Here is a 20,311-nt window from a genome sequence, read left to right as displayed (position 1 = left end):
TTATATAGATATCCCTTTTTAGTTCATGGTGTATTGGAGTGGCTGGAGAGAAGTACTTGAAACTATTGAGCTGTGTTCCAATAGCCTTGATTCTTGAAGATGAGTGAATAAAGATAATAACTTTCATGTGATTGTGTAATTGTGAAAACATTGTGTCTGATGCTCTTTTCTTCCAGGGTATGGACAGATGAATTAAAAAAATGGATAAAAATAAATAATAGCAGGGATAAGGGGTAAAATAAATTGGGTAGATGGAAACACTAGTGGTCAATAAGAGAGAGTTAAGGTGTATGGGATATGTATAAGTTTTCTTTTTTTTTTTTCCTTTTTCTTTTTCTGGAATGATGCATATGTTCTAAAAAAATGATCATGGTGATGAATTCACAACTATGTGATGATATTGTGAGCCACTGATTGTACACCATATAAGGAATGTATGTTGTGAAGATGTGTCAATAAAAGTATTTTAAAAAAGAATGAATGGATTCTAAATGCTTAAGCTAAAAATATTTACCTTGAAATATCAATCCTGTACTTTATTTTCAATTTTTTTTCACTGTGTGACAAATAATGTTAGCTACTTTCCAAAGACCTATCTTTACTACTTACACCTGGAAGAGCTACTGTTTCTCTAACACAAAATGACAGAATTAGCTGGCATGTGCTTTTGACCCTAACCAACACCGTTCTTCCTGCCTGGAGTGCATGCCTGGATGTGAAGCATCTCATTGACTATGAGGAAAAATATCCATTTCCTAGAGATGGAAGAACAGTGCATTAGTTAGGGTTCTCTAGAGAAACAGAATCAACAGGGAACACTCGCAAATATAACATTTATAAAAGTGTCTCACATGACCGTAGGAATGCAGAGTCCAAAATGTACAGGGCAGGCTGTGAAGCCAAAGATTCTGATGGAGGGTCTGAATGAACTCCACAGGAGAGACTCGCCAACTGAAGCAGGAAGAGAGCCTGTCTCTTCTGAATCCTTCTTAAAAGGCTTCCAGTGATTACACTGAGCATTACTCATTGCCCAAGACACTCCCCTTGGCTGATTACAAATGGAATCAGTTGTGGATGCAGCTGACATGATCATGATTTAATTCTATGAAATGTCCTCATTGCAACAGACAGGCCAGCACTTGCCCAACCAGACAAACAGGTACCACCACTTGGCCAAGTTGACACATGAACCTGACCATGACAAACAGGAACCTAGAATGAGCCCTGGTCTCTGAAGTTTTCCTTGAAAAACTATACAGAAGGAAGGCTTGTTTGGGAACTTTTTGTTACATGAAAGAATAAAATTCCTCTAGTTGAGTTTCAATTACATGCAAACAAAATGCAATCACAATTGACACAAACTGGTTCATTTCTTATACCATTCCCATCATTAAAAATGTACATATAGGGCGGGCCGCGGTGGCTCAGCGGGCAAAGTGCTTGCCTGCTATGCCGGAGGACCTCGGTTCGATTCCCAGCCCAAGCCCATGTAACAAAAACGGAGAAACAAAATACAATAAAACAAGAAAATGTTTAAAAGATGTTTCCCTTTCTTCCTCCTTTCCTTCCTTCTATCCTTCCTTCCTTCTCTCTGTCTTTCCTTTAAAAAAAAAAAAAAAAAAATGTACATATAAATAAAATGATAAAAATATAGATATAATATCCTTCCAATATATGCTAAACACTTCACATTTCTATAGTTACTTTTATTTCAAAAACATGAATAAGCATTTTGTTCTCTTTCTTCAAAATATAACTATTTGAAGAAAACAAAGATCTGGAAATCATTTTATGTCATAATTAAGGCTGAAAAGACCTAGATATTTTTGATTTGTTATAGGGCACAAATTTTAGTTACAGTACTAAATTTGTTTCTTTTAGAATGAATGTATATATTGCTTCTTGGCCTTTTGGCTAAGATCAAGTGTAGAATGAATGTATACTCCTTTAATTTCTACAATTATGCTTTCCTCATAAAAGAATGACAAGACATTAAAAAAAAACTGTGTGAACTATTATATGGTTTATTATTATTTTCAGTTTTTATAACATAATTCATTAATAAGTGCTATTAAATGTTCAGAAGTTATATCTCACATTACTAAATAAATCTTTCTTTCCACTGATACTAATTTAATACTTATCAAGAGTTTGTTTATATTCCTATAGACTATAAATTCCTATAGACTATAAAATATAAATATTCCTATATAAATAAAATCCTTCAATACTCAAAGAATAAAATATTACTCCTTACAGGCCATATATCTCTAGGACTTACTACATTTATGATGGAGGCAGAGATACAAGCCAAGGAACTTCAAAGATTGCTACTAGCCAGGACCAGAACACTTACAGATTCAGGGAAAATGCATAGCTTTGTTGACGCATTGATTTTGGACATCCAAACTCCAAAACTGTGTGCTAATTAATGCTTATCGCTTAAGCTAGCCCACTGTATGGCATCTGTTATAACAGTTCTAGCAAATAAGATGAAGAGTAAAAAAGATATATTTCAGAATGGCCTTCCCAATTCACCCTAGCCTAAATTTCCACCCCTTTTTATCCTATGTTATTGTCTTCTTTTCTTTCTTCAGTGACTAAAACTATTTGAAATTTTATGGTTGTTTTGTTTTGTTCTTCAGTTATATGTTCATTTCCTGTCTCTTCCTACAGGACTTCCTGAGGGCAGAAACTTTGTCAGTATTATTTATCACTGAATCCCTAAGGCTTAAGATAATCACTCACATATTAGATACTCAATACACTGGCAATGAATGAATGAGAAAAATATTCAAGTGCCTACCACAGAACTTTTTTTTTACAGAAAATTTGTCCATGCACTACTTTACATTGTCTTCTTTCTTCATTGTCATTGCTCTCTGCCTATATCAACCCAATCACACCATCTCTGGCCTACAGTAACTGGTTTTCCTACTCTCATTTGTCTACACCCACCTGCACCCCCATTGATCTGCTAATAAAACATTGGAATAAGTCCTCCCCCTTTTTTAATAATGCGCAGGCACTGGGAATCAAACCCAGGTCTCCAGCATGGCAGGCGAGAATTCTGCCCGCTGAGCCACTGTGGCCCACCTTAAGCCACCATTTAAAAACTTTTATCAATACCATTTATTCATAGTACACCTATTATTAGAGAAGAACTTTAATTTCCTAATCAAATTACTTCAATAGATCTTCACTGCATTCAGAAAGAAGTCAAAACTCCTTAATATATCATCTAAGATTCTTTTCAACACTCCTCCTATCCCACTTTCCATTATTTCTTTAAATGAACATGCCATTTTTATTGTGCTTGAAAGAGCCCAGGTTTAGACATCCAGACTTGAATACTGTCTCCTTTTTTTATTTCCCTAAGTTTTTTTTTGCTATTTTTCAAAATCATTATTATGCTCATAAGTTTGCAGTCATAAAAATCTTCTATCTTTCTAATCTCCAGCCTTTCCACATATAATCACTGTTCACTGTTTATTTACCCTTTCAGATATGATCACTGTTCAAAATTATTTTCTCCTTAGCCTCAAAATTTCCAAGCATAATATGTGAATTTATATACATGTATATATATATATATTAAAGCATCTTATGAACACTGGTCTATAGCATACTTGTGTTTTTTTTTTAACTTACCTTATCTTGTGGCTGATTTTTTAGCAATTTCAGAGTTAATTCCCACTTCTGAACTCTTACATGATTTATTTTATCTAACATTTATAAGAAGCATGCTTTTTTACATTTTTATCTACCATTTCAATATTCTATAATCTCTAATTAGATATCAAGTTTTCCCAATTACCTCTTCCAAGATTTTAAAAATCATCATATAATTATCATTTGATTGTGTCCATATGTCACCAAATTGATTGTTTAAGGATTGAATTTGTTTTCCTTTTCTAATAAATAATCCATACTGTCCATTAAGACATTCATAAAAATCATATAGCTCCCAATGGAATCATACAAATACCAAAACTTTGAAAGTTATGGATTTCATTTCAGCTTTCATTAAAAATCTTGTTTCTCTATAATTTATAAATTTAGGCCCAACCATTTACATGCAGTAGGCATAGAAGCATTGTAAAATTTTAATATATAAGGTCATTCTGAATATGTTCACTGGCTTATGATATTTTATATAAATAATGAAAAAATATTACAAAGTTTACACAATTTATGTATAAAACTTAAGAGGCTAAAACTTTACTTCCATAAATTTATTTAAAAAGAAATCATAATGAAGCCAAATACCTTTCTCAAAGCAGGGCAGATATTAAAGAAAAGTCGATGGTTACACGTCCTGAATCTTTCTGGAAGATGCCAGTTCTGAATTATTTCTTCATCAGAAATCACATGATGATCCAGAGCCTTAAGAGACCATATACTGTTAACAAGAACATGCCTATATCCTTTTTTAAGGCTTACTGGACAATCGAACATAGTGAGAGCAATGAGGTTAGGACAAGCAGATAATACACATACGTTCTTTAGCTTCACAAACCCATTGTCATGAAGATAAAGGAGTTTTAGGTTCTTCAATCCACTCCAAAATTTAGTGTCTGGTAGAATCTTTATCTGAAATAGTATTAATAATAACACTTGAAATTCAAATATTAATTTTCTATAAATTGCATAGAAAATGGATAAACACCTATTAAACATTTTCTAAAATTCACATTTTTCTCAAATGATGAATTTCTAATTAATGGACAAAAAGAGAGAATTTATAATTGTCCAAATGATGACTTGGAAAAAGCATTATATACTGGACATTTGGAATAAGTCATTTTATTTGACTAATTAAATGGATAAATATATATATGCCATTCAGTAAATCTTCTTTGTAATAGTCTGACTAAACAATTCTCAAACAGTTTTCTTAAGGGAAACTTAAGGAGTCAAAAAACATACTTAATCCATACTAAAGACTTGAAGGAGTAAATGATATCAAATAAAGCATTGCTTGTTTATATTTTTTTAATTTTCTAACTTTAACTTTTGTTTACATTTTTAAAATTTTATTTATTTTTGTATAAAAGAATTTCTGAGAAAAATACTGTAAGTAGATAATATAAGTGCTTACTATATATAACTTTCATTTATATTCAGATATCTGAAATGGCTATTACTTACCTGATTTCCATGGAGATCTAGTTTGACTAATTTTAAACAATTTTGAAGTGGACGAATATCTGTAATAAAATTGTTTGAGAAGATGCATACTTTAAGAGAAATACATGACTGCAAATTTTCCATAGATTTTAAATGAAGACCATTGAACTTTATAAAAACAAAATCTTTTTGATCTTCTATAATGTTTTCATTATAGTGACTCCATTCTTCATGGCTGGTTAGTTCTTTTGTGATTGTTCCATGAAACATCTAGAAAATATGCAAAAATGCTTCAAAAAGTTATTTGTTAACTTTGAAAATAATTTTATCTTAAAAATAAAAAAAACATTTGCTAATCTATAATATCAATAAAAATGGGTAGAAGAGTTAAATAAGGAAAAAGAATAACTAATTCCCATAACATTTTCTATCCTAAAGCATCTTAAATATCTAATGTTTATATAAATACTATTGATGAAATTATCACTGTGCTTATCAATGAAGTGAATCAATAAAAGGGAAAAAATCTTTTTTTTATACTACTTAGAGTATATCAAATTCATTGCCCTAGCTGAGATAAAAATGTCATATCTAGGTGAGACAAACAAAAACAAACAAAATTATACCTTGGCATAGCTGCTATAATAATTTTGGTTAGAAGATACTGTTAAATAAAGAAATGCATTGAAATGATAAACTCCCAAATCAGGATAGCAGTCACCTCCGTGAGAGAGGCTGAAAAATGCAGCTAGATGCAATTCAAGTGCAATATGGAGCCTCAAATGAATCAGTAATTATTTATTTCTCAAAGAAATAATTGGCCATAACATTATTTATTCTTATGTTCAATGCATTTAAGCAATTAGGACCAAAATTCTAATAGATTTATAATATGACTTATATACAAAACTTGTAGATCAAAACTGTTTCACATATTTTATATGGTATTTCTTATGCATAAGTAATGTGTTACTTAAGATTATGTAAAAGCCTTTCACCTTGTTTTCTTATCTATCAATATCAGATTACAATGGATTACTTTTACATAAATTCACAAAGTCATTTTTCACACCATTAACAAAACAATTTTCTGAAATGCCTTGTGGTTAATTCTTGGCCCAAATTCCTGAAAATAAAATTTCAGGAAAACACAAGAGAAAAGTCATAGTGCCTATTCTCTCAGAAGAAGAGTCCATTAACCAAATCATTCCAGATACAAAAAAGTTATCATACTTACAAGCACAATCAATTCTAAAAAGAACAGTCAGATGCTACAGTTGCTTATATCTAGAAAAAAAACCAGTCTAGAGAAAACATGGGAATATCAAAAAAGGCATCTTTGAAAAAGTGACATTTATTTAGACAAAAAGAGGGCAAAAGAGCATTTCACACAAAGCAAACATGGGTAAAGTTCCTAAGGCAGGAAAGACCTGAGAGAAGGATATCTGTTTCCGAAAGTTTACAGGAATATTTCAGACATGCTTTCTCAATGGTCTGCTAAGGGTGGTAACTTCAGCTTTAATCAAAGGTAGCCATGCCAGTGGTCATTTGGAAGAGAAGAAAAGATGAGCTCAAGTGGCCCATCTGGAGTCATGGAAAAATTAACCATTTCTCCCATTGGAAGAATGTTTCAGCCATATGGAGCTAAAGAAAGCCATCATGTTCCAAATGAGAATAAATTTGAAAACCTAGATAAATCCTTGTCACTTTTTGAAGAAATTGGCTAATTTTTATATCCTGGCCAGGGCCAAAAACAGTAATTCTCAAGCTATCAACTAAGGAATTCATCAGAAGTGTCTTCCAAAGTCACTGTACCATGTTGCATCTCCACCATTAATAAAGAAGAGCCCCTATTGCTCCACATCCTTGACAGCATTTGGTTTTATCAGTGTTTTGAAGTTTAGCCATTCTAATAGGTGTATGGTGTCATTTGTTTTAGTTGCCCGGCTGCTAAAACAAATACCAAATAATAGGTTGGCTCATACTGAATAATGGGAATTTATTAGCTTACAGTTTTAAAGCTAAAAGAAAGCCAAAATCAAAATATCAGCAAGGCAATGCTTTCTCCCCAAAGACTGGCATTCTGAGGCTTGCTACTGACAATCCTTGGTCCTTGGCTTTTCTGTCACACAGCAATGCATATGGAAACCTCTTCTTTCTTTTCCAGTTTCACTGACTTGCCAATTCTGTCTGCACTCCGTGGCTTCTTTCTTCATCTACTTTCACTCTGCTTATAAAGAACTCCACCTTAATTCAGATTAAAGCCTAATCTGATTCAATTGGGCCATACCTTAACTAAAGTAACATCATGAAGTGATCTTATTTGTAATTTCTCCACACCCAGCAGAATGTAGACCAAGACCCAGAATATGTCCAAATGGGGATACACAATTCAATCTACCACACAATTGTTGCTTTAATTTGGAATTCAATAATGACATATAATTGAGCATCTTTTCATATACTCATTTGCCATCTGTATGTTTTTTCATGAGATGTCTGTTCAGATCTTTTGAACAATTTTTAATTGGATTGTTTTCTTATTGTTGAGTTTTAAGTTATTTGCATATTTTCTATACAAATCATTTATCAGATACATGTTTTGCATATATTTACTCCCATTCTGTGGCTTGTTTTCTTATTCTATTAACAGTATCTTTCATGGACCAGACATATGTACTTTTTTATAAGTGCAATTTTATTGAGATATATTCACATACCATATAAAGTATATAATCAATGACTCATAGTATCATCACATAGTTGTGCACTATCACCACAATATTTTTAGAACATTTTCATTACCCCAGGAAGGAAAAAATAAAAATAAAAAAGAACAACCCAAACACCCTGTAATCCTTATCCCCCACCATCCCTGATTCCTAGCATTGGGGTGATATATTTTTTACTGTGGATGAAAGAATACTGAAATACTAATGTTAACTATAGTGTATAGTTTGTAGAAGCAGCATTCTTCCCCATATATTACTCTATTATTAATTTCTTCAAATAGTTTCCTACATTAATTCTAATCATGGAGGAAATTTTTTATATGGGTATTATTAATCACAATCATTGTCCAACACAAGATTTACTGAGTTATACATTCCCACATTTTAACCATTGGCTTTCCTTCTGTTGACATATATGACCCTAAACTTATCCTTTCAACCACAGTCACACACAATTCAGAACTATTAAGTATACTCAGAATAATGTGCTACCATCACATCTATCCATTTCCCCTCATCAACCTACTTAAAAATTCTGCATACCTTAAACAATTGCTGTCCATTTGCTAGGCTCATTCTATTTCCTGGGAACCTATATTCTAGATCCTGTGTCCATGACTTTATGAAGAATAATTGGTTCATATTAATGAGATCATACAATACTTTTTTTTTTGTGTCTGACTTATTTTGCTCAGTGTAATGTACTCAAGGTTCATCCATGTTATCACATGCTTCAGGACTGCATTCTTTTTTAACGCTGAAAAATATTTCATGGTATGTATATACCACATTTTGATTATCCATTCATGAGATGATGGGTACTTGGATTGTTTCCATCTTTTGGCAATTGTGATTAATGCCACTATGAACATCATTGTGCAAATGTCTGCCCACATCCCTGCTTTCAGTTCAGGGTATTTACTGAGTAGTGGGTTTGCTGGATCATATGGCAACTCTATACTTAGCTTTCTGAAGAATCACCAAACTGTTTTCCATAGTGGCTATATCATTTTACACTCCTAGCAACAGTGACTAAGTGTTCCTATTTCTCCATAGCGTCTCCAACACTTGCAGTTTCCCATTTGTTTAATAATGGCCATTCTAATAGGTATGAAATTTCTCTAATAGCTAGTGCAGATAAACATCTTTTCATGTGCTTTTTAGCCATTTGTATTTCCTCATTGGAAAAATGTCTATTCATGTCTTTTGCCCATTTTTAAATTGTGCTGTCCTTTTATTGTTGAGTTGTAGGATTTCTTTGTATATTCTGAATAGCACTTATCAGATAGGTGCTTTCCAAATATTTTCACCCGTGGTCTCAGCTGCCTTTTCATCTTTTTGACAAAATCCTTTGAAGTACAGAAGTATTACAATTTTTAAAGAGATCCCATTAATCTAGTTCCAGTGTTTTCCTCATGTACTTTGGCGCACCTTGATTAGGTGTATAAATATTTATGAACGGTTGGTTTGCGAAACCCCAATCAAAACCATTCTTGCCAACCCTAAAGAACACCTAGGGCTTTACCTGAGATTCTACAAAGGTTCCATGCACTATGATTACTTTCCAGAAACCTACAACCTCTAGTTGAGTTCCTGGCCAGATAAGACCTGACACCTAGAGGGATCAGCCTCTCCAGAACACCAAATAGTTCCATCCCCCATCCTATATTATCAATAACACTTTCCAACAGGAGAAAGAAAGAGTATAGACCAAATACCCTTACAGATTATGAGAAAGATCAAAGGAGAAGGTGGAGTTATAACAGAAGCTAGGATTTAACAAATGAGTATGATTGCTGAATCATGATATTGATATTTCTTTTAGTCTCCAGTATCTTACAGAAGCTAGAAGTAAAAATCTAAAATTGTGGAACTATAACCCATACCAAACTGAAATCTGTTCTACAACTAATTGTTGTGGTGTGCTCGTAAATTTATAGCTTTAAAATATATGTCATTTTTCACTAAAATATATATATTTATGATTGCTATTTCTTCTTGGTGAGTTGCACATTTTATAATGTATAGTGTCCTTCTTTATCTCTCATAACATTTTTGCATTTAAAGTTTTTTGTCTGATATTAATATAGATAATTCAGCTTGTTTTTTTTGGTTATTGCTTCCATGCAATATATTTTTTCCATCCTTTCAATTTTCAAACTATTTGTATCTTTGAGTTTAAAATAAGTCTCAGGACTTCTGGAGAAGATGGCGGCTTAGTAAGGCGTGCGGGTCTTAGTTTCTCCTCCAGAACAACTACTAAAGAACTACAAACAGTACAGAACAGCTCCCAGAGCCACGACAGAGACCAGACACACAGTGTACCCCATTCCAGAACAGCTGGACCGGCTAAGAGACTCCGCTGCGGTGAGGTCCCCGAGAGGCACGCGCTTCCCCGGGCCGAGGCGGCTGGCGGCCGGAGCCCTTCCCTCCTTCCTTTCCGGGCCGGCTGGGAGCTTTGGATTGGGTTCCCCAAGCCGCGGCGACTGGAGCCCCTTCCACACACGTGGCTTCCCGGGCCAGCTGGGAGCTTTGGAGCGGCAGTTCCCCAAGCTGTGGCAGCCAGCGACCCTCCCCGACACGCGGCTTCCCGGGCTGGCTGGTAGCCTCGGAACAGCGGTCCTCCAAGCCGCCGTGGCCGGCGACCACAGCCCCTTCCACACACGTGGCTTACCGGGCCGGCTGGGAGCATCGGAACAGCGGCTCCCCAAGCCACAGCGGCCGGCGCCCCTCCCCCACGCGCGGCTTACCGGGCCGGATGGTAGCCTCGGAACAGCGGTCCCCCAAGCCGCGGTGGCCGGCGACCACAGCCCATTCCACACACACAGCTTCCTGGGCCGGCTGGGAGCATCGAACAGCGGTTACCCAAGCCGCGGCAGCTGGCAACCCTCCCCCACAGGCGACTTCCCAGAGGGAAAGGAAAGAGTCTCCAACAGTAGTAGAGACTGAGCCCAACCTAACACCAATAGTGGCATTAAGGAACAACTTCTGACTACTAAAAATAGGCCCTCAGCTCAGGCAAAACTGATTGTGCTGGTTTGAAAGGAAGTATGCCCCCTAAGAAAAGTCATGTTTTGATATAAATCCCATTTCTTAAAGGTAGAATACTTCCTATTCAATACTGTATGTTTGAAACTGTAATGAGATCATCTCCTAGGTGATGTGATTTAGTCAAGAATGGTTGTTTAACTGGATTAGGGGATGACATGTCTCCACCCATTTGAGTGGGTCTTGATTGGTTTATTGGAGTCCTATAAAAGAGGAAATATTTTGGAGATTCAGAGAGATTCAGAGAGAGCAGAGAATGCTGCAGCACGACGAAGCAGAGAGTCCACCAGCCAGCGACCTTTGGAGATGAAGAAGGAAAACACCTCCCGGGGAGCTTCATGAAACAGGAAGCCAGGATACAAAGCTAGCAGATGACACCGTATTTGCCATGTGCCCTTCCAGCCAAGAGAGAAGCCCTGACTGTGTTCGCCATGTGCCATCTCACTTGAGAGAGAGAGACCCTGAACTTCATCGGCCTTCTTGAACCAAGGTATCTTTCCCTGGATGCCTTTGATTGGACATTTCTATAGACTTGTTTTAATTGGGACATTTTATCGGCCTTAGAACTGTAAACTTGCAACTTATTAAATTCCCCTTGTTAAAAGCCATTCCGTTTTTGGTATACTGCATTCCGGCAGCTAGCAAACTAGAACACTGATCAAGGCGGCAGTCACTGATTGGGCTAACTGAAAAAGAGGAAAGGGGGTGAAACAGAGCCTTCTGTGGCTGTTTATACGGAGGCTTCATTGCCTCTGGGCTCAGCGCTGGAATTACATAGGTTACAACAGCCCCGAACGCAGAAACAGGCTGCTTTTAGGGCTCTCTACCACCTGAACCTTCCCCGCGGGAGGGGTGAAACGCAACTCAGGTGGATTCCCTCTCTCAAGGAATTCAGATCCCAGGACTTCACAATTTGAAGCCATTAAAACCAACCTACAACCTTTCCTCTGTCTCCACCACACACCCAGCAGTGAGAGTCTTCCAAAGTTAAAGGAGCCACAACATCTTTTGTTGGTGGGACCCGCAGACAGACAAGCACCACATACTGGGCAGGATAAGAAAAACAGAGCCCAGAGACTTCACAGGAAAGTCTTTCAACCTGCTGGGTCCCACACTCAGGGACATCTGATTAAATGCCCAGACAACAGCAAAAAAAATAACATATCACACCAGGAAAATTGAAGATATGGCCCAGTCAAAGGAACAAACCAATAGCTCAAATGAGATACAGGAGCTGAGACAACTAATTCTGAATATACGAACAGAAATGGAAAACCTCTTCAAAAACCAAATAAATAAATTGAGGAAGGACATGAAGTAGGCATGGGATCAACAAAAAGAAGAAATGGAAAGTCTGAAAAAACAAATCACAGAATTTATGGGATTGAAAAACACAGTTGAAGAGATGAAAAAAACAATGGAAACCTACATTGGTAGATTTAAAGACACAGAGGATAGAATTAGTGAACTGGAGGATGGAACATCTGAAATCCAAAAAGAAACAGAAACTATAGGGAAAAGAATGGAAAAATTTGAGCAGGGGCTCGGGGAATTAAAAGATAATATGAAGCACACAAATATACATGTTGTGGGTGTCCCAGAAGGAGAAGAGAAGGGAAAAGGAGGAGAAAAACTAATAGAAGAAATTATCACTGAAAATTTCCCAACTCTTATGAAAGACCTAAAATTACAGATCCAAGAATGCAGCGCACCCCAAAGAGAATAGACCCAAATAAGCGTTCTCCAAGACACTTACTAGTTAGAATGTCAGAGGTCAAAGAGAAAGAGAGGATCTTGAAAGTAGCAAGAGAAAAACAACCATCACATACAAGGGAAACCCAATAAGACTATGTGTAGATTTCTCAACAGAAACCATGGAAGCTAGAAGACAGTGGAATGATATATTTAAATTACTAAAAGAGAAAAACTGCCAACCAAGACTCCTATATTCAGCAAAATTGTCCCTTCAAAAATGAGGGAGAAATTAAAACATTTTCAGACAAAAAGTCACTGAGAGAATTTGTGACAAAGAGACCAGCTCTGCAAGAAATACTAAAGGGAGCACTAGAGTCAGATATGAAAAGACAGAAGAGAGAGGTGTGGAGAAGAGTGTAGAAAGAAGGAAAATCAGATATGATATATATAATACAAAAGGTAAAATGGTAGAGGAAAGTATTACCCAAACAGTAATAACACTAAATGTTAATGGACTGAATTCCCTAATCAAAAGACATAGACTGGCAGAATGGATTAAAAAACAGGATCCTTCTATATGCTGTCTACAGGAAACACATCTTAGACCCAAAGATAAACATAGGTTGAAAGTGAAAGGTTGGGAAAAGATATTTAATGCAAATAACAACCAGAAAAGAGCAGGAGTAGCTATACTAATATCCAACAAATTAGACTTCAAATGTAAAACAGTTAAAAGAGACAAAGAAGGATACTATCTACTAATAAAAGGAACAATTAAACAAGAAGACATAACAATCATAAATATTTATGCACCAAATCAAAATGCCTGAATATACGTGAGGAATACACTGCAATCACTGAAAAGGGAAATAGACAAATCTACCACAATAGTTGGAGACTTCAATCCACCACTCTCATCAATGGACAGAACATCTAGACAGAGGATCAATAAAGAAATAGAGAATCTGAATATTACTATAAATGAGCTAGACTTAACAGACATTTATAGGACATTACACCCCACAACAGCAGGATATACTTTTTTCTCAAGTGCTCATGGATCATTCTCCAAGATAGACCATATGCTGGGTCACAAAACAAGTCTCAACAAATTTTAAAAGATTGAAATCATACACAACACCTTCTCAGATCATAAAGGAATGAAGTTGGAAATCAATAATAGGCAGAGTGCCAGAAAATTCACAAATACATGGAGGCTCAACAACACACTCTTAAACAACGAGTGGGTCAAGGAAGAAATTACAGGAGAAATTAGTGAATATCTCGAGGCAAATGAAAATGAAAACACAACATATCAAAACCTATGGGACGCAGCAAAGGCAGTGCTAAGAGGGAAATTTGTTGCCCTAAATGCCTATATCAGAAAAGAAGAAAAGGTAAAAATTCAGGAATTAACTGTCCACTTGGAAGAACTGGAGAAAGAACAGCAAACTAACCCCAAAGCAAGCAAAAGGAAAGAAATAACAAAGATTAGAGCAGAAATAAATGAAATTGAGAACATGAAAACAATAGAGAAAATCAATAAGACCGGAAGTTGGTGCTATGAGAAAATCAATAAGATTGATGGGCCCTTAGCAAGATTGACAAAAAGAATAAGAGAGAGGACGCAAATAAATAAGATCAGAAATGGAAGAGGAGACATAACCACTGACCTCACAGAAATAAAGGAGGTAATAATAGGATACTATAAACAACTTTATGCTAATAAATACAACAATGTAGATGAAATGGACAAGTTCCTAGAAAGGCATGAACAACCAACTTTGACTCAAGAAGTAATAGATGACCTCAACAAACCAATCACAAGTAAAGAAATTGAATCAGTCATTCAAAAGCTTCCCAAAAAGAAAAGTCCAGGACCAGACGGCTTCACATGTGGATTCTACCAAACATTCCAGAAAGAATTAGTACCAACTCTGCTCAAACTCTTCAAAAAAATTGAAGTGGAGGGAAAGCTACCTAATTCATTCTATGAAGCCAACATCACCCTCATACCAAAACCAGGCAAAGATATTACAAAAAAAGAAAACTACAGACCAATCTCTCTAATGAATATAGATGCAAAAATTCTCAACAAAATTCTAGCAAATCGAATCCAGCAACACATTAAAAGAATTATACATCATGACCAAGTAGGATTCATCCCAGGTATGCAAGCATGGTTCAACATAAGAAAATCAATTAATGTAATACACCGTATCAACAAATCAAAGCAGAAAAATCACATGATCATCTCAATTGATGCAGAGAAGGCATTTGACAAGATTCAACATCCTTTCCTGTTGAAAACACTTCAAAGGATAGGAATACAAGGGAACTTCCTTAAAATGATAGAGGGAATATATGAAAAACCCACAGCCAATATCATCCTCAATGGGGAAAAATTAAAAACTTTCCCCCTAAGATCAGGAACAAGACAAGGATGTCCACTATCACCACTATTATTCAACATTGTGTTGGAGGTTCTAGCCAGAGCAATCAGACAAGAAAAAGAAATACAAGGCATCAAAATTGGAAAGGAAGAAGTAAAACTATCACTGTTTGCAGACGATATGATACTATACATCAAAAACCCAGAAAAATACACAACAAAACAACTAGAGCTAATAAATGTGTACAGCAAAGTAGTACGTTGCAAGATCAACATTCAGAAATCTCTAGCGTTTCTATACACTAGCAATGAACAAGCTGAGGGGGAAATCAAGAAACTAATTCCATTTACAATTGCAACTAAAAGAATAAAGTACTTAGGAATAAATTTAATTAAAGAGACAAAAGACCTATACAAAGAAAACTACAAAAAACTGTTAAAATAAATCACAGAAGACCTAAATAGATGGAAGGGCAGACCGTGTTCATGGATTGGAAGACAAAATAGTTAAGATGTCAATCCTACCTAAATTGATTTACAGATTCAATGCAATACCAATCAAAATCCCAACAACTTATTTTTCAGAAATAGAAAAACCAATAAGCAAATTTATCTGGAAGGGCAGGTTGCCCCGAATTGCTAAAAGTATCTTGAGGAAATAAACGAAGCTGGAGGTCTCACGCTGCCAGACTTTAAGGCATATTATGAAGCCACAGTGGTCAAAACAGCATGGTATTGGCATAAAGATAGATATATCAACCAATGGAATCGAATAGAGTGCTCAGATATAGACCCTCTCATCTATGGACATTTGATCTTTGATAAGGCAGTCAAGCCAATTCACCTGGGACAGAACAGTCTCTTCAATAAATGGTGCCTAGAGAACTGGATATCCATATGCAAAAGAATGAAAGAGGACCCGTATCTCACACCCTATACAAAAGTTAACTCAAAATGGATCAAAGATCTAAACATTAGGTCTAAGACCATAAAACAGTTAGAGGAAAATGTAGGGAGATACCTTATGAAACTTACAATTGGAGGCGGTTTTATGGACCTTAAACCTAAAGCAAGAGCACTGAAGAAAGAAAGAAATAAATGGGAGCTCCTCAAAATTAAACACTTTTGTGCATCAAAGAACTTCATCAAGAAAGTAGAAAGATAGCCTACACAATGGGAGACAATATTTGGAAATGACATATCAGATAAAGGTCTAGTATCCAGAATTTATAAAGAGATTGTTCAACTCAACAACAAAAAGACAGCCAACCCAATTCCAAAATGGGAAAAAGACTTAAACAGACACCTACCAGAAGAAGAAATACGGATGGCCAAGAGGCACATGAAGAGATGCTCAATGTCCCTGGCCATTAGAGAAATGCAAATCAAAACCACAATGAGATATCATCTCACACCCATCAGAATGGCCATTATCAACAAAACAGAAAATGACAAGTGCTGGAAAGGATGCGGAGACAGAGGCACACTTATCCACTGCTGGGAATGTCAAATGGTGCAACAACTGTGGAAGGCAGTTTGGCAGTTCCTCAAAAAACTGAATATAGAATTGCCATGCGACCCAGCAATACCATTGGTAGGTATCTACTCAAAGGAATTAAGGGCAAAGACACAAATGGACATTTGCACACCAATGTTTACAGCAGCATTATTTACAATTGCAAAGAGATGGAAACAGCCAAAATGTCCATCAACAGATGAGTGGCTAAACAAACTGTGGTATATACATACGATGGAATATTATGCAGCTTTAAGACAGAATAAACTTATGAAGCATGTAATAACATGGATGGACCTAGAGAACATTATGCTGAGTGAGACTAGCCAAAAACTAAAGGACAAATACTGTATGGTCCCACTGATGTGAACCGACATTAGAGAATAAACTTGGAATATGTCATTGGTAACAGAGACCATCAGGAATTAGAAACAGGGTAAGATAATGTGTAATTGGAGCTGAAGGGATACAGACTGTGCAACAGGACTAGATACAAAAACTCAAAAATGGACAGCACAATACTACCTAATTGTAATGTAATTATGTTAAAACAATGAATGAAGCTGCATCTGAGCTATAGTTTTTTTTTTGTTTGTCTGTTTGTTTGTTTTTTATATATATTTTGTGTATTTTTTATTTTTATTTTTTCTCTATATTATCATTTTACTTCTTTTTCTTTTGTCTTGCTATTTCTTTTTCTAAATCGATGCAAATGTACTAAGAAATGATGATCATACATCTATGTAATGATATTAAGAATTACTGATTGCATATGTAGAATGGAATGATTTCTAAATGTTATGTTAGTTATTTTTTTTAATTAATAAAAAAAAGCGAAAAAAATAAAAAAATAAGTCTCTTGTAAACAGTATATAGATGGTCATTATTTTTTATCCATTCTGTCAATCTGTGTCTTTTAATTGGGGAGTTTAAGCCTTTAACATTCAATATTATTACTGTAAAAGCAGTTCTTATTCAACCATTCTATCCTTTGGCATATATTTGTCAGATCTATTTTTCCTTTTTTATCCTTTTATTTACCCTTACTAATAATCTTTCTTTCTATGTTCTCCTCCAAGCCTCTCACTCCTGCCCTTTTTCTTCAGCTGGCAAAAGAGCCTTTAGTACTTCTTATAGGGCCAGTCTCTTGTTAACAAACTCTCTCAATTTTTTATTCATCTGTGAAGATTTTAAGCTCTCATTCATTTTTGAAGGACAGTTTTACTGGACAAAGAATTCCTAACTGGCAATTTTTATCTTTCAGTACCTTAAATATATTGTACCACTGTCCTCTTTCCTCCATGGTGTTTGATGTGAAGTCAGCACTGAGCCTTACATGTCTGTCCTGGTTTGAAATTATTATGTACCCAAAAGCCATGTAGTAATCCTGATCCAATCATATGAGAGCAGCCATTTCTTTCAATCCTGATTCAATACTGTAGGTTGGAATTTTTTTATTATATTATCTCCATGGAGTTGTGGCATGCCCAATTTTGGGTGTGACCTTTTGATTACATGGAGCTGTAAATCCACTCATTCCAGATGGGTCTTGATTAGTTTACTGGAATCCTTTAAAAGAGGAAATATTTTGGAGAGAGCAAAAATTGGCACAGCCAATAGAAAGAGAGAGCTGACACAGATGCTGTCACTTGTAAAACAGTGACAAGGATGTTTGGTGATATTTGGAGCCCAGCAGATGTTGTCATGAGATATTAAGCAAGTCAGAACATGGAGAGAGTCAAGGGAAACCAAGCGATGAAAGCCAGCTCCAGAGAAGCAAAGTGAGAAGTCTCCACAGGAATGAGGCCAAAAGCAATGGAGCCCAGAGCAAGGGACCAGCAGATACCAGCCATGTGACTATTTCAACATTCCTTGAGTTAAGGTATTTTTACCTGGATGCCTCAGTTTGGACATTTTTATAGGTTTAAAACTATAAACTTGTAACTCATTAATTTCCCTTTTATAAAAGCCATTCCAGTTCTGGTATATCACATTCTGGCAGCTTGCTAACTAAAATGTGTATGTGGTAAATTGCTTTTTACTTGCTGCTTTTAAAATCATCTCCTTCTTTTTGGCATTTAGCAATCTGATTAGTACGTGTCTTGGAGTGGGTCTATTTGGATTTATTCCATTTGAAGTCCATTTGGGTTCTCTGATTTGCATACTTAGGTCTTTTACCTGGGTTGGGAAATTTTCAGCCATGATTTCCTCAAAAATTTTTCCTGATCCTTTTCCTTTCTCTTCTTCTTCTGGGACACTTACAATGCATATATTTACGTGATTCAAGTTGTCAATTATTTTCCTAAGACCCAGCTCAAATTCTTTCTTTTTTCTCTCCATTTGTTCTTTTGTGTATTCAAATTCTGGTGCTCAGTATTTTAGCTCACTGATTCTTCTGTCTCTTCAAATTTACCGTTGTGTGTCTCATATATTTTTTATTTCATCTACAGCATCTTTCATTTATGTAAGGTCTGCTATTTTTCTATGTATTCTTTCAAATTCTTCTTTATGCTCTCATAATGTCTTCTTAATATCCTTTATCACTTTAGCCATCTCATTGAAATTAATTAGGAGACTTGTATGAACATCTTTAATTAGTTGTTCCAAATTCTGTATCTCTTCTGACTTCTAATTTGATCATCTGGCTTGGTAATATTTTCTTGTTTCTTAATGTGCTTTGTAATTTTTTGCTGGTATCTGGGCATCTGATTATCTTGATGAGATTACTTTGAAAGTTGGTTTCCCTCTAATATTTTGTTGATTTTGTTCATGTTAAAGGTCTTCTTTTGCTTTTGGTTTGTCAGTATTTCACAGCCAAACCAGGGCCAGAGTCCCACACAGAAGGGTACAGATCTGTTCCAAAGGATGCTAGAGACAGGGTCAGGAAAGCAGTTTCCCAGACTGTACTTTCCCAGATTTACTAGTAGATGGCACTCTTCAACAACCTATTCCTCACAACCTTACAAAGGTAACCTTGCCAGCCAACAGTTGTATCAGGGCTACTCCATGTTACCCTCTTTTTCCAAACTGAGGCCCTCTCACAGACTGCAGCAGACAGCCAGACAGGGTCTGCACTGACCTGAAGCTGTTGGCCTTGGGGGTGGGGATGGGTGCCAAGAGCTGCAGTGAAGATCAGTCATTTGCCACAGTTTGTGGAAATAATGGAGTAATGGGTACCCAGGCTCCTGACTGGAAAGGGGTCAAGGCTGTGGGACCCAGAAGATTAACTATGTCAGCCAAGAACTGGATCAGGACTGTGCTGCATCTCACCTGCTCAGTAAGAACCGTGTCTACTCATAGCACCCTATTTGGGGTGCAGGATGGACATGAAAAGCTGCAGTTGAATAAACACAGTATAATTTCTCAGCCATAGTTTCTCCCTTTCATTGTCCAGCTCTTCTTTGTATGTTGCAATTGTCCTTCCCTAGTTTCCCAACCCCCAGAATCATTGCTTTGGACAGTTTCTCTCTGTTCTCTAGGTATTTTTGGTGGAGGAGTAAGTTATGCCTCACTTGATGCCACCATTTTCCTGGAAGCTTTCCCATATTTAGTTTAAATGAATATCACCATTTTTTTTTCACGGCTCATGCTTTTGGTGTTCTATCTAAAATGTCATTGCCAATCCCAAAGTCAACTGAATTTTCTCCTATGTGATATTCAGAAGTTTTATAGTTTTGTGTATTACATTTAGATTTATGATTCACTTTGAGTTAACTTTTCTGAAAGATGTAAGGTCTTAGGTTTAGATTTTTTTTTCATGTGGATATCCAGTTGCTCCAACACCATTTGTTGAAATGA

At 36.0% G+C, this 20,311-nt stretch overlaps 1 protein-coding gene across 4 annotated transcripts in view; it reads right to left on the bottom strand.

Moving 5' to 3' along the window:
* LRRIQ3 (leucine rich repeats and IQ motif containing 3) overlaps positions 1-20,311 on the bottom strand; it is a 178,130-nt gene that overhangs the window by 133,100 nt on the left and 24,719 nt on the right. For 3 of the 4 annotated variants that reach the window (XM_077120616.1, XM_077120618.1, XM_077120617.1), the window contains 2 exons: positions 5,152-5,400; positions 4,270-4,593 (listed from right to left, as the gene is read on the bottom strand). In XM_077120616.1, coding sequence (XP_076976731.1) covers positions 4,270-4,593; positions 5,152-5,400 — 573 coding nt within the window. The remainder of the gene's footprint in view (positions 1-4,269; positions 4,594-5,151; positions 5,401-20,311) is intronic. The other variant, XM_077120619.1, reaches the window with a different exon arrangement.

This window comes from Tamandua tetradactyla, chromosome 11, assembly GCF_023851605.1.
Source record: "Tamandua tetradactyla isolate mTamTet1 chromosome 11, mTamTet1.pri, whole genome shotgun sequence".
Classification (NCBI taxonomy): Eukaryota; Metazoa; Chordata; class Mammalia; order Pilosa; family Myrmecophagidae; genus Tamandua; species Tamandua tetradactyla.
Note: the sequence above shows the minus strand (reverse complement) of the source record. Positions and strands in the feature narration are given on the sequence as shown.